Below are 13987 nucleotides of genomic sequence, written 5' to 3' on the forward strand. Positions count from 1 at the left end.
GACAATATATATATATATATATATATATATATATATATCTGGGAATTAAAATTGCCATGGCTGTGGCTTAGGAACACCAATTATTTATCCTCTGAAAAGAAAAACTGTTCTGATTACTTTTCCCACACTCTTTCCCTTTGTTTCCGTGCTTCTGTCCCATGGCGTTCATGTATTTCCTTTCATTTGGTTTGCGATGCGTTTGTAATTCAGAGTTATTCGCATTCACAAATTACCCTGCGTCCTACAAGAATTATATATTTCTTGCGCCCTTTATGCTTCTGGTGATGCTTTTCTGCAAGCTTGGCGCTACTTTTGGCTACTTTTGACACTTCGGCAGCTGGTTGGCTACTTTTTTGGCTACTTTTCAGCTTTTTGTGGCTACTTTTAAAATTTAGGACCTGGCAACCCTGCCTGTCATTCGCTTTTCGCGTGGTTCGTGTGTGTGCGGAGTTCAGGCGTTTCGCGTGTGTGCCGCCGTGCTGCCCTTACCTGTGTTCAGTAGTTTCGCGATCATCTGCGTGTTTATCCAAATACTCGCCGTCGCCCGTCTTGATTGTTCTGGGTGCCCTAAATAAGTACAGGTTCAGTGTCGAGAAGTGGCCGTCCGGCAAGTACTACTGAGCCTCAGCCACCTGTGTTATTGTCGAGCGCTCTCGTTTCGCTGGTGGCTTGTTGTGCCGCGACCATGAGTGCCCCCAGTGAACCGGCGTCGGTGTAATCCACTGGCTGTGCCAGGCAGTTCTGCGGAACACGCTTCGTTTACCGCGCACACAGCGGCTGATCGGCGCCGCGTCGGACCACGCACGTTCGTACCGACTGACGACGACCCCTCAGTCATGGGTCTGCTGACCATTCTCAAGAAGATGAAGCGCAAGGAGAAGCAAGTTCGAGTCCTCATCCTGTATCCTAAACTTCGCCCAAGAGTTGCTCGCTTTCCGTAACGCGTTGATTCGCGCCGTGCCCGCCTGTGCAGCCAAGTAGGTGCGTGGGCGTGGCGTGCGAAACGAACGAATGAATGAATCAATGAATGAATCAATGAATGAATCAATGAATGAATGAAGCGTGCACTTCTAAAAAGTACGGTTCATCGACCAGCAGAGGGAAGGGAACGTGATGTTATTGAATAGCCATTATTGTTCTTGCGTTTGCCTTTGCCGCGCCGTAGTGTACAGCTGCAACGGAAAAAGATTAGCACAAGTTACTCATGACCGGAGCGGAAAAATTTCGAGACGCGGCGCTATTGTAGCCGTATGCGCAGATAGCGAGAGTGCCTGGCACATTCCACTTTCCAAAGTAGGGGTGGCCGACAGAAAGCAGCCCATCCGAAAGCAGGCACTGCAACACGTTACTTTTGACAGTGCGTCCTCAGCACATTTTTAAAGGATAACGGCGATGAAGATAACATTGATCGCCACGCTAGCGCAAAAGAAAAAAATAAACGAGATTATGTGCTTAGTCGCCTTAGCACATGGTCTGGCTGATAAGACATCTACAGGCGTTCGTTTAAGATGTTGCATCTCTGATGGGCGAATGTCTAGGTGGGCTGCTTTCTGCCGGCCACCCCCGCTTTAGGAAATGGAATGTTCCTGGAACTCTCGCTATCGGCGTACTCGGCAACAATAGCGCCGCGTGTCGCGATTTTTTCGCTCCGGTCATGATTCACTTGTGCCATTCTTTTTCCGTTGCAGCTGTACGGGCTGCTTGGGTTATCAACGGTGTACGCCTACGTTGTGCGTCTGCGACCCTAGCGTGCAGAAAACTAAACGAAAAATCGGTTTTCGCTCTCCAGTGCAATGCACTCCGTTTCAGGATGCGAGGAATACATGCAGGCAATTGTTTAGACAGCGTCATTTCTATTTTTTTGCATGCAAGAGCTTGCTTTAATCCTCTGCACGACGTTTTAGCTCCAGTCAGGTCTAACTCGGAAAATGAGAGGTTCTAATGCAGCCGAGGCACCATTCTTTCGTAGAAACTAGAATTACTTAAGTGCGAGGCGCTGGCAGTAATCAACAGCATTAAGATTAACACTCGCTCGCTAGGTGCTTGGTAAATGTGAAGCAGATGGCTTGCTCTGTATGGTCTTCGTTAAGGGTACTTTCACCTTAGCCTGATCGCTTCAGAGGGCTGGACAATGCCGGCAAGACAACGCTCTTGAAGAGGCTCAATGGGGAGGACACATCTGAGGTGGCCCCAACCCTGGGCTTCAGCATCAAGACCCTGGAGCACCGAGGGTGAGCCCCAAGGGGTTCTGTTTGCCCCCACTTCTTCTAAAAGCCCAGCGGCATGCATTACATATGGGCAAGTGGTACTTGCTGCTGCACATGCATTTGCATTTGGAAAGTCCACCTTTTTTCGCAACATGTGACGCCCTCCGGGGAGTGGCGAAAACAAATGACATGAGAGATGCAGGTGCCATCTGGTTCCACAGGGCACCAACTGGAATGTAAAGTGGCAGGTGTATGCTTGACATCTGCCACCATCTGTCACATGCACCTGTCGCTAGCATGTACTGCACATGCATGGCTGGCAGTTTCATTTTTGACTAGTGGAGCTAAAGGAGAAGAGGCGCGCATGTGCAGAGCAGCCTTGTGATAAAGGCGAATTGCTCAGTTATGTCCTACACGAACAGACCTAGGTAGGTGACTGCAGCTGTCCGCTGAGGTGTAGACCGTTTCTGCAGCAAGGAGGAAAATGAAAATTTGGAGGACACTTAAGCTTCGTCTTTAAGAATGGAACACGACAGTGTCTTGCAGCGCTGCCAGGGGGTCCATGTCCACGGAACACCATAACACCATCGCCCATTAGACAAATCGAAAATTGGTTTTTTGAGGAAAGGAAATGATGCAGTAGCAGTTTTAGGGTGTCTTGGTGGACACCCAAACCGTGCATGATAGGCAGCCCTGATTATAGTACACTGGTTCAAATCCTTTCCATGAGCTAGGCTCTAACTTGTAAGTTTATGCTGCACGAAACACTGAATCATTCTGCGGCAAACGGTTGGCATGATACAATATTTTCGGACCCGCAGTGTCGACAACTACTACAATGGCGATGGGTTTTCGACCAAAGGAGCTGTATACGCTGTCGCGTAATAGCCTCGGACTTGGCGCGCGCAGTACCGCTCCTCCTCTCTGGTATGCACCAGTGCATACCAGAGTTGCATGCCTTCCCAATGTTCATGCCTTTCACACCAGATCTGTGGGATTGAACTTCGAGCTTGTTCGACTTATTTGATCCTTGTGATACGGTACCGTTCACTTAGACAGTGCTTTAACATGTATGCTAGGTAATGCGTAGGCATGCCACAGTAGAAACTGGTGTCTCTCTCTAGCCCCACAGTGGGCAGTGCATAACGTGGCAGGTCAACGATGGTGGCTGCAGGTTCCGTCTGAACATGTGGGACGTGGGAGGCCAGAAGTCGCTGCGTGGCTACTGGCGCAACTACTTCGAAAGCACGGACGGCCTCATCTGGGTGGTGGACAGTGCCGACCGGCGCCGCCTGGAGGACTGCCACCGAGAGCTGCGGTCACTCATCTGCGAGGAGGCAAGTGTCACACTGCCTGTCACATCATCATCATCAGCCTGACTACGCCCACTGCAGGGCAAAGGCCTCTCCCCCATGTCTCTCCAATCAACCCTGTCCTTTGCCAGCTGCGACCGCTGTATCCCCACAAACTTCCTGATCTCTTCCGCCCACTGAACTTTCTACCGTCCCCTGCTACGCTTGCCTTCTCTTGGAATCCACTCCGTTACTGTAAGGGATCGGCAGTGTACGCGGGGTCATCGGAACGCGGCTGGGGGCGTTCAAAGCGAAGCGTCTCCTTTCTTGGAACGCGCCCGCTCGCGAACGCGCTGGGAAGAACGGGTGTCCCCCGCCCCGCGGTACCAATTCACGCACGTGCTGGCACGAATGTCTATTTGTGTTTGTTTTTATTTTGTGGTGGAGAGAGTGCTCTACCTTACGGAAGCTGGAGGGCTGGCCATGCCCTGGAATGAACCAATGATGTTAACACCGCAACATGATTGGAAGCTACGGAATGTGGGCCGGGCCTTTAGGGCTTTAAAACCGGGCCCCGGAGCCGGAAGCGGGGTTCTGCGCTATGGTGAGATGCTATGCATCTTCGGCTACGCCGAGTAGGGGCCTCCCCTAGTGTTAGCCAGTTCCGCCTTTTGGTTGTTTGTCTTTTTGCCGTTGTATCTAACTTGTATATTCTGTAAATATTTGTATATAAATCTTCAGTTATTCCCTTTTTTATCCCTGCGTGTCAACACATCTTGAGACCGTCTCTGACGGGGCACCCCTGGTGGGAAGATCGAGCTTCAGTCTTGAGAGTTGGAACCAACCGTCTCTGGCGGGGCATCCCTCAAATGCCACTTTTAGAATTATAACAAAGGGATCGGTACGGGTCACAAAACCACCCTGTGGGTGACATGCCGCAGCTACACTAGCACTGGCACCAGCAAAACCAAAAACAAAAGAAAATGCACACGGGCACCAACACAACATTACGCAAAATGCACACTTAAATACACACAGCGGCATGCCTGCCGTGCGCCGTAACACAGCGTCCAAGTTGGTGCGTTGCACCCAGTTCACCACCTCCAAGAACACACAACACACACAGTTCACCCGTGTAGTCGTCATGTGGAAGTGGCGAGGGGAGTCCCCTCCCGCTCCGCTGCCAGCGGAGCACTGCTGTCCAGAACCCAGCAATCATTACTTATGCGTGACAAGGCGTCAGCGTTGGTGTGTTCGCTACCCTTTCGGTGTTGCACAACCACATTATACCGCTGGAGCGCGAGCGCCCAGCGCGTCAACTTCGCGCCGTGTGGTGTGCTAAGCGTAAGGTACGCAAGAGGATTGTGGTCGGAGACGACCGTGACAGGTGCACCGAAGAGCCAGTGATCAAACTTATTGAGTCCCCAAATCACCGCAAATGCCTCCCTCTCGATGGTAGACCAACGGGTCTGCGCCGGGGTGAACTTGTGGCTCGCAAACGCGATCGGCCGTTCTGAGCCGTCCTCCGCTCGTTGTGAAAGGCAGGCTCCCGCGGCACTCATCGCAGCGTCCGGTGAAAGTGGCGGTGGACTGCGACGCCGAGGAGCTGGCGATGCGGATCGACACATCGAAACTGTGAGTTTCCTTCGTAGCATTGTTCACGTCCCTGTGCATGTGTTCGAGCCGGTAGGACAGTTGAGGGGTACAGACGGCGGTATGGAGGGTTATCCATGCCGGCCCTCACTCGATGTGAGGTATCGAGTGGAATTGGCGAAGGCGCGCTTAGCTTATTATCAGGCTGAGCTTGCAAAAGTGAATGGAAGAAAGGCGCCGCTGTGCGAGGAAAAACCTCCGCATTTGCAGGTGTTAGAAGCAAGGCGCCAGCAGCTAGAGCTCGAGCTGGCGAAGCTCAAAGAGTCTAGGAGAGCTAGTCAACTAGCCAGGGAGAACTGCTCCGAGTCCCGAGCGGAGAGGCCGCCAGTGCTGGAAGGCAAAGGCATATGCCTGTCAAGCACAGGTGAGGAAAACAGCCAGGCAGAAGTAAAAAGTGAGCCAGATTTCTGCGAAGTTGGAATCGCAGTTGAAGAAAGTATCGTGACGGAATGCAGCGTCGCGGTATTAGAGGCGGTGAACGCGTACTCGGACGATCCAGCTGCACAGGTTAGCTCTACCCCAAATGACACCTGGGACACGGACGTGAGTTCAGGAACGCTGGAATTGAGTCTGACAATTCCAAAAACGCAGTCTCAAGCAAGCTACGAAAAAGAGCATTTCGTTCAGCAGGAAACGGTCAGTGAAGACAGACGCCAGATCGGCGAGCGAGTGAAAGGAGGAAGTCTAGCGTTGCCGCAGCGGCACACCGTGTCGGGCATAGGGCATAAAGTGTCCCGTAGCGCTATTGATGCCAGGAACCTTCCATCAGAGGCAAAGAACGAAGGTTGGCCTGATGGGCCGACGGGACCGAGCGCCACGCAGTTGAACGCACCCGGCGGGTGTCCCACCAGGTTCTTCAAGGAAATGCATGGCGACTTGCCAGAAGCCAAATTCGGGTCAAGTAACTGCGAGGGAGCTCATGTAGCCTCGGTGCCAGACGATGCCACGAAGCCGGCAAGTGCCTATCAAGCAGGCAACGGCAACGTCAGTGTTTGCCCGAGCAGGAACAGGGCAAATGGCTCTAAGCGAGGCAGAGTAGAGAGAGGCAGGTGCATGGCTTTCACGCTGAAAGTCGACGCGAGGAACAGTATGTTCCGTGCTAGAGGTCGGCATATCAAGTGCAGCAAGACTGACCGTACTGGTCTATTTGGACGGGCCAGGGGCTATGCTCTTTACGCAGCACGCGTGTCGTACTGGCGCGCCGGAGAGAGAGTGCTCTCAAGTGCTTCGCATGGTCAGAGATTTTCACCTATTGATGACCAGGACGTTTTTGATCCTGGAGGGCACAATCTTTTCAGTTCACGCCCCGCTGTGGCACCAGTCTAATGAGAATAGCGGCCATTGGGCGTTAATAGTGTCGTTTGAGATGCGTGGTGGCTCGAAACGCACACAGGGACGCTCGGTGCGACTAAGGAGGCTCATGTGGCCACTTACGGACGTCGTGCGAGTGCTACTGAACGCTCAAGTTGCGAGTGTCTGTGTGTGTGTGCTCGTTCACGAGCAGGACGAGGGTATCTACTTGGAGGTGGTGAACTGGGTGCAACCCACCAATTCGGACGCCGTGTTACGGCGCACGGCAGGCATGCCACCATGTGTATTTGTAGAATTTGCGTAATGTTGTGTTGGTGCCTGTGTGCATTTTGCTGTTGGTTTTGTTGGTGCCAGCACTGGTGTAGCTGCGGCATGTCACCCACAGGGTGGTTTTGTGACCCGTACCGATCCCTTTGTTATAATTCTAAAAGTGGCATTTGAGCCCTTTGTAGAATCTTGGGAAGGGCGTGTAAGGGATCGGCAGTGTACGCGGGGTCATCGGAACGCGGCTGGGGGCGTTCAAAGCGAAGCGTCTCCTTTCTTGGAACGCGCCCGCTCGCGAACGCGCTGGGAAGAACGGGTGTCCCCCGCCCCGCGGTACCAATTCACGCACGTGCTGGCACGAATGTCTATTTGTGTTTGTTTTTATTTTGTGGTGGAGAGAGTGCTCTACCTTACGGAAGCTGGAGGGCTGGCCATGCCCTGGGATGAACCAATGATGTTAACACCGCAACATGATTGGAAGCTACGGAATGTGGGCCGGGCCTTTAGGGCTTTAAAACCGGGCCCCGGAGCCGGAAGCAGGGTTCTGCGCTATGGTGAGATGCTATGCATCTTCGGCTACGCCGAGTAGGGGCCTCCCCTAGTGTTAGCCAGTTCCGCCTTTTGGTTGTTTGTCTTTTTGCCGACCGTCTCTGACGGAGCACCCCTGGTGCGAAGATCGAGCTTCAGTCTTGAGAGTTGGAACCAACCGTCTCTGGCGGGGCATCCCTGGTGCGCGGAAGAAGAACCTGAACTTTACTGTTACCCCTGAGGACCAGCGGTTATCTTGCCTTCGCATTACATGCCCTCCCCAAGCCCACTTCTGCCTCTTGATTTCAACTAGGATGTCATTAACCCACGTACGTTCCCTCCCATTCCGCCCTCTTCCGATCTCTTAATGTTACACCTATCATTTTTCTTTCCATAGCTAGCTGCGTTGTTCTTAACTTAAGCTGAACCCTCTTTGTTAGCCTCCACGTTTCTGCCCCATAGGTGGGTACTGGTGAGATACAGCTGTTTTATACTTTCCTCTTGAGGGATATTGGTAACCTGACATTCATGATCTGAGGGAACCGGTCATATGCGCTCCACCCCTCTCTCATTCTTCTGGTTATTTCCCTCTCATGATCCGGATCAGTGGTCACTACCTGCCCTAAGTAGACGTATTCCCTGACTACTTCCAGCACCTCGCTACCAATTGCGACTGCTGTTCCCTTGCTAGGCTATTGCATTACTTTGGTCTTCTGCATGTTAATTTTTAGCCCCATCATTCCACAGTGGTGGCAAAGTGGTTTGAACATCACCTCACGTGCGGGAGGTGCGGGGTTCGATCCCCAGTGGCAGTGAGTACCCACTGGTGATACAATCGGTGCAGGCTTCCCCCTGGCTTGGTGCTCGGCATATCTCAGATGAAATGTTTGGAAAATGGGTCTTCAGCCCCACCTTGTATCAATGAAAATAACTTTTGCCATGGCGCTCATTGGTCACAGATGCCATTGGGCCATAAAAATTCTTCATCCACGGTAACTGGCATCAGGGACAAGGCATGTCATGGCCAAAAGTTGGTATTCACCTGTTCGGTAATCATAGTATCGTGAGTCCACCTGGGGTTTATGCTGTGGACTGCATTGGGAATTAAGAGTCGTACTTTGCAATATGACCTGTGATGCGGTGGCAATGGATGCTCTGGTTGCTTTGGCTCACTTAAATGCAGGCTTGCCGAAGGATAGAAATGGAAGCACAATATGCTGCAACACTATGTCTACCAGAAGTGCGTAAGAATGGCAACGAAGTATGGATTCGCTGTAAGGTGATAGGAAAAACTTTGTAAATTATGTGCCCATTAACTTATTGTTCTTTGCCTTCGAGATAGTCAGTGACAATATCTCTAGTGGAAGCATACTAGAGTATGTAAATAAAGGGCTCGTTATGATACACATATGAAAAAGGCTTCTTTTGAACAGACCCAGACAAGCGAGTGCAGCAATCTCTTGAGGTATACTGAGCCATGTGCTGGTGCAACTTTATACAAGCAGGCGAGTTTTTTGGAAATAGCACACAATTTTCCTGTACAGTCATCTATGGGACCCTCTCCCTGTATTCTTCACATGTAATAATTCCGGAACAAGTGAAAATTTTTTTTTTATTTGTAAAAGGTTCATGCCATCAACTGCTGCAGTGTAATCATAGGCTTGTCATTTTAACTGAATTTCATCACTTAAATCAGCCTGCTCCTAGGGCCTGAATAATTACCAAGCAGGCTACCATACTTTCCTGTTATGTCACCACTGATGCCAGTTGGTGAACCATGTATTGTTTCAACGTTAAGGCTCCTATCATACAGAAAATCCAGCGTCGGCGTCGTGAGTGATATAGTGGCGTAGGGTAGCCTAGGCAGCCACCCCCAGAGAAGTAACCTAGGTGGGCTACCTAGGTTATGTTGTCTTGTGGCATCATCACAACCTGCCTACCTGATTCTGAGCAAACTAACCACCCTGGCAGGAGCCAGCTATGGTAATGGTTGATCACAAGAGGTTGCTCGCAAAGAGCAACTTGGATCACTCAAGCCCCACCATTGGCAGCATCTGTCATCAATCACAGGGCAGTGGTGCATCCCCTAACCGCTGCTCCACTGCGCAAGGAGTGGTATGAGGACTCCCACGGACATGTGAGTGTAAAGTTGAGAACGACCAGTTCCGCATATAGTATGGGCATTAACTCACTAACGCTGTCGTGTTATATCCTTTAGACAGAGCTTAAAGGTGCACTAGAGAGGAATTTGAACTCGTCTTTTTACCATGGGAACTCTATCTGCACCTTCCGAGCATTCTTAAAAATTTCGAATTATTGTCCTGTATGACTGATTTTCCCCAATTTAAATCTGATTAAACGTCCTGGCTACCGCCTTTTTTTGAATTCCCCACATACGGTGGGAGCAGTTGACCAATGCATGGAGTGCCTTTCAGGCAGTTGTGTGGTGGCTTCGCTCTCGCTTTTATTTTGTTTTTTAGGTTTCTGTGAATAAACAGATCTAATCAGAGACAATATAGCTGCAAATTAGGGCAATGGAAATAAAAATACGCGTAGACTCTTTGCTTTCGCCGATCGCTACGTATCGCTCCGCCGATGGCAGAGCGGCAAGCCACCACGGGACTGGCTGAAAGGTTCTTTGTCTCCTCATACCGTCAGCGGTGAGTTCAAAAAAGGCGGGAGCTGAGATGTTTAATCTGATTTAAATTAGGGAAATTGGCCGCACAGGACAATAATTTGAAGTTTCTAAGAAAGCTCAGAATGTGTAGATCGAGTTTCCATAGTAAAAAGATGAGTTCAGATTCCTCTTTAGTGCATCTTTAGTGTGCCCTCCACTTTTTTATGCATGGTTCCAAAGTAAAAACATGCTGCGAAAAATTTCTGTCTCTACACCTTTACATAAGGGGCAGCACATCAGGCTACAGAAAACAAAATGACAGGGACCATCTTTTAAGGAGCAGAACTATATGGATTGGAGAACTCAACAACATCCTTGCAGGAGCATAGATGAGGCAAATGAACGTGGAATGTGTACTGCAGCGTGTAGATAACCAGTGATCATTAGTTGTGGTTACAGAGTGGAAGAGAGCGAGAATGTAATAGCTAGCTGTGCCACAGTGGATAAGGTGAAAATTTTCATAAGACACTGCACATGTGCCAGCTTGTCTGAACAAGACGAGATGCACCTTGGAAAAGACCGAAGCCTGTTCGTTCACCTCTTGTTTACTTTGTTGCGCATCTTCAAATATGCCATGCTTGCCGCAGTCAAGTGTTAGGTTGCATACTGAGCAACGGAGAGACATGATCCGTAAAGAGCCCCGTCTTGCACTGGTTTGCAAGTTTGTGCTGCTGCATGTGTTACTGGTCATGTTCACTGCTGCAGCATATTCGTAGTGGAGTAGTGCTTCACTGTGGAGACTGGAGCCAGTCCCACCCAGGGTGGGACTGAAGTTACGAAGCTGTTTGTCCCTGACACAGATTCACATTTGGATGGTAATTACAGTCGAACCTCGTTATAACGAATTAAGTTATAATGAAATAATCGATATAACAAAGTGGATGAAGGAAAACGTTGTGCAACGTTCATTAAATGCATTTCACCACCGTACACAGTCGTACCTCGATATAACGAAACTGTTTACAACGAAATGATGGGTATAACAAAGAAAAAAAGATTCCACTTGGAAGCTTGGTCAACACGGGCTATAACGAAGTAATCGCAAGGCCCCTTCAACTTTGTTATAACGAGGTTCAACTGTATTTCCACTGACAGAGTGTGTGCAGACCTGGTTGACATGCAGCAGCCTTGCGAATCTGGCTTGTGATTGTATGGTGGCATGGTAAGCAAGAGTTTGGAAATGAAGGCATGAAAACCTGTAGTGGCAGAACTCCATGGTTTCCTCCGAAAGGCTGGGTGGCGCATTCCCCTGAGCTTTCATCATCCGAAGCAAGAAAATGGAGCACAGACAGCTTGTCATCATCATCATCAGCCTGACTACGCCCACTGCAGGGCAAAGGCCTCTCCCATGTCTCTCTAAAGAATACTGTCTTTTGCCAGTTGTGGCCACCGTATCCCCGCAAACTTCTTAATCTCATCCGCCCACCTAATTTTCTGCCGCCCTCTGCTACACTTTTCTCCTCTTGGAATCCACTCCGTTATCCTTAAGGACCAGCGGTTATCTTGCCTTCGCATTGCATGCCCTGCCCAAGCCCACTTCTTCCTCTTGATTTCATCTAGGATGTCATTAACCCGCGTTTGTTCTCTCACCCACTCCACCCTCTTCCGATCTCTTAACGTTACACCTATCATTTTTCCTTCCATAGCTCGCTGCGTTGTCCTTAACCTAAGCTGAACCCTCTTTGTTAGCCTCCACGTTTCTGCCCCATAGGTGAGTGCCGGTGAGATAGACAGCTTGTACTCGTACTCATCAGGGAATGCGGTGATTCGGAGATGGCACCAGGATTTGAACGTAGTCCCTTGCACACACGAAGGAAGTGCTTTCGGTGCAATCTCTGGTGTCTCCATGGCTCCTAGCCTCTGTGACGCTCCACCGAGTTTGGTCACGCGGAGCACTGCTGCAACTGACTGGCAGCGGGAGAGACTTCAACGCAGTGATGTTCCGTTTGTTTTCTGCAGAAACTTCTGGGCAGTAGCCTGCTGGTGCTGGCCAACAAGCAGGATCTGCCGGGGGCCCTCCCTCCCGAAGAGATCGGCCAGGTGTGCATCATTCCTCTCCTTTTTTTTTTTCTGGGCTGCATCAGGGGCTGAAACAGAAGTGTGGCTTGGTAGAGTTCGCTACCACAGTTCCACCTGCAAGGGACGTGGTGTACTGCGTTGCAGGCTATTTTCTGCATCATGAAAGCTTCTGACATAGCGTACATGCAGCAACAGATGAAAACCTTGGCATCACCGAGCTTTGCAGTTTACAGTCATGTACGCTGTAGTTAATGAGATAGGATGACAGTTCAGAGGAACAGTGCGCTCACTGGATTTGAAAATGGCAGTACCTTCTCTATACGTTAGTCATGAGCATTACATCATCCTTTTAAGGGGGGAAGCTGGTCTTAGAAAAAAAATTTTTGTTAATGAAGTCACAATAATGGAATCTTCAAGAAACACCTATTTTTGCGTGCTGATTCCAAATAAGTAATTTAATTTTATTTAAAGCAAATCCTTCTGTACTTATGTAATATGTTATTTAACTTTTTGCCAAGAGCTTTCAATAAATTTTGCTGCAGGAAGCATGCCAGAATGCATGCCATTGGCTTGTGTTGACATCAAACTATGCAATAAGGGCACAATTATTGTCCTGCCGATCATAGAAGTTGAGTTACAGGGTTTTGAATGTGCTACTTCACAGATGGGAAGAAACTGATGATTTCAATGATAATTTTACCCTTATTGCATAGCTTGATGTCAAGAGAAACCACTGGCATGCAATTTAACAAGTTCGCTGCAGTAGAATTTCTTTCAAGCCCTTGGCAAAAGTTACCTAACATATTGTATAAGTGCTCAAGCATTTGTTGTACATAAAATTAATTACATATTTGGAATCACCACGCAACAAAAGCATGTTCCCTGAATATTTTATAGTTGTGAGTTCATTATTAAAAATTTATTTGTAACACCCTCTTCCCCTTTAAACACTAGCATAAAAAGACTGTGCTCACTTCACCTGTAGCTTTCACACATTCCACCCCTTTAATATCGTCGGAATTCTAAAACCTCTAAAAGCGCAAGGCAGTGGATTACTTCCTGGAAGCGGCATCTGAGCTGGCGCCTTTCCCACTCCCGTTGCAGGCCCTGGAGCTGTCTGCAATCCACAACCTGCACTGGAAGATGCTGGGCTGCAGTGCCATCACAGGCATAGATGGCCTGCTGGAGGGCATCGACTGGATGCTCGACGACATCTCCAGCCGCCTCTACCTCATGGACTGACTCGAAGACTGTGATATGTGTGCTCAGAGTTAAACTCCACTGGTGCAAGGCAGGCTGCGTGCGTCTCATTTCGCCGCGTTCAGAATTTGCAGCTTTCAGGACAGGACACCACAAGCGAAGAACGAGGAGGAAGACATCTTGTCGGTCCGAGTACGTGCACTGTGTAGTTCATGATGAAAATGGGGGCGCATACAAAACGGAGACACAGAAAGAAGACAACAGGACGAGCACCTTTCCTGTTGTCTCCGTTTTGTATGCGCCCCCATTTTCATCAGGAACAGCTTCCAACTCGCCCAACTTTCCATTCTGCGTGGTTTCCCATGATGCTGCAATGTGTTTGCAAAGCCTGTGCAAGAAGGCAAAGCAGGAACGGGCTTGCTGCAGCGGCTTTCCCTCTGCAAAGTTGGAGCTGAGGCATTGTGTGGACTTGGCTAAGCCTGTGCCTTAACGCCCCTGTGGTTAACCTGCACAGGTTTCTTGTTTCATGCAAGCGGGACCTCTGGGAAAAATATATAACAAAAGTGTATAACAAAGGGTGCACGTGGACAAGACAAGCTGTGTAAAATGGTTTATTCAAAGCTAACTCGTGGTATTGTTGGGGAAGCTCTATTGCTTAGCAAAAATAAAGTCCCTTATAGCCACATGTACTTGCATTTATTTATGCACTATAGTCGGATACAACTATAGAATGAAACAGCCAGTTCCCATCAAATGCAGCCGTTCAACCAATTGTTATGACGTCAAGGTTTCTCCGTTAATTCCGTAGCACCCGCCAGCCTCCTGTGATGTCATAG

The 13987-nt window shown here is 49.5% G+C and overlaps 1 protein-coding gene across 1 annotated transcript; it reads left to right on the forward strand.

Moving 5' to 3' along the window:
- Window positions 1–406: 406 nt before the first annotated feature.
- Arl2 (ADP ribosylation factor-like 2) lies at window positions 407–13836 on the forward strand. The gene is made up of 5 exons (XM_089555131.1): window positions 407–901; window positions 2121–2231; window positions 3382–3544; window positions 11892–11972; window positions 13056–13836. The coding sequence occupies exons 1-5, from the start codon at window positions 837–839 to the stop codon at window positions 13191–13193; spliced, it is 558 nt and encodes a 185-aa protein (XP_089411257.1). The 5' UTR covers window positions 407–836; the 3' UTR covers window positions 13194–13836.
- The last annotated feature ends 151 nt before the right edge of the window (window positions 13837–13987 follow it).

Source organism: Amblyomma mixtum, chromosome 8 (genome assembly GCF_055824585.1).
Source record: "Amblyomma mixtum isolate Tamu chromosome 8, ASM5582458v1, whole genome shotgun sequence".
Lineage (NCBI taxonomy): Eukaryota > Metazoa > Arthropoda > Arachnida > Ixodida > Ixodidae > Amblyomma > Amblyomma mixtum.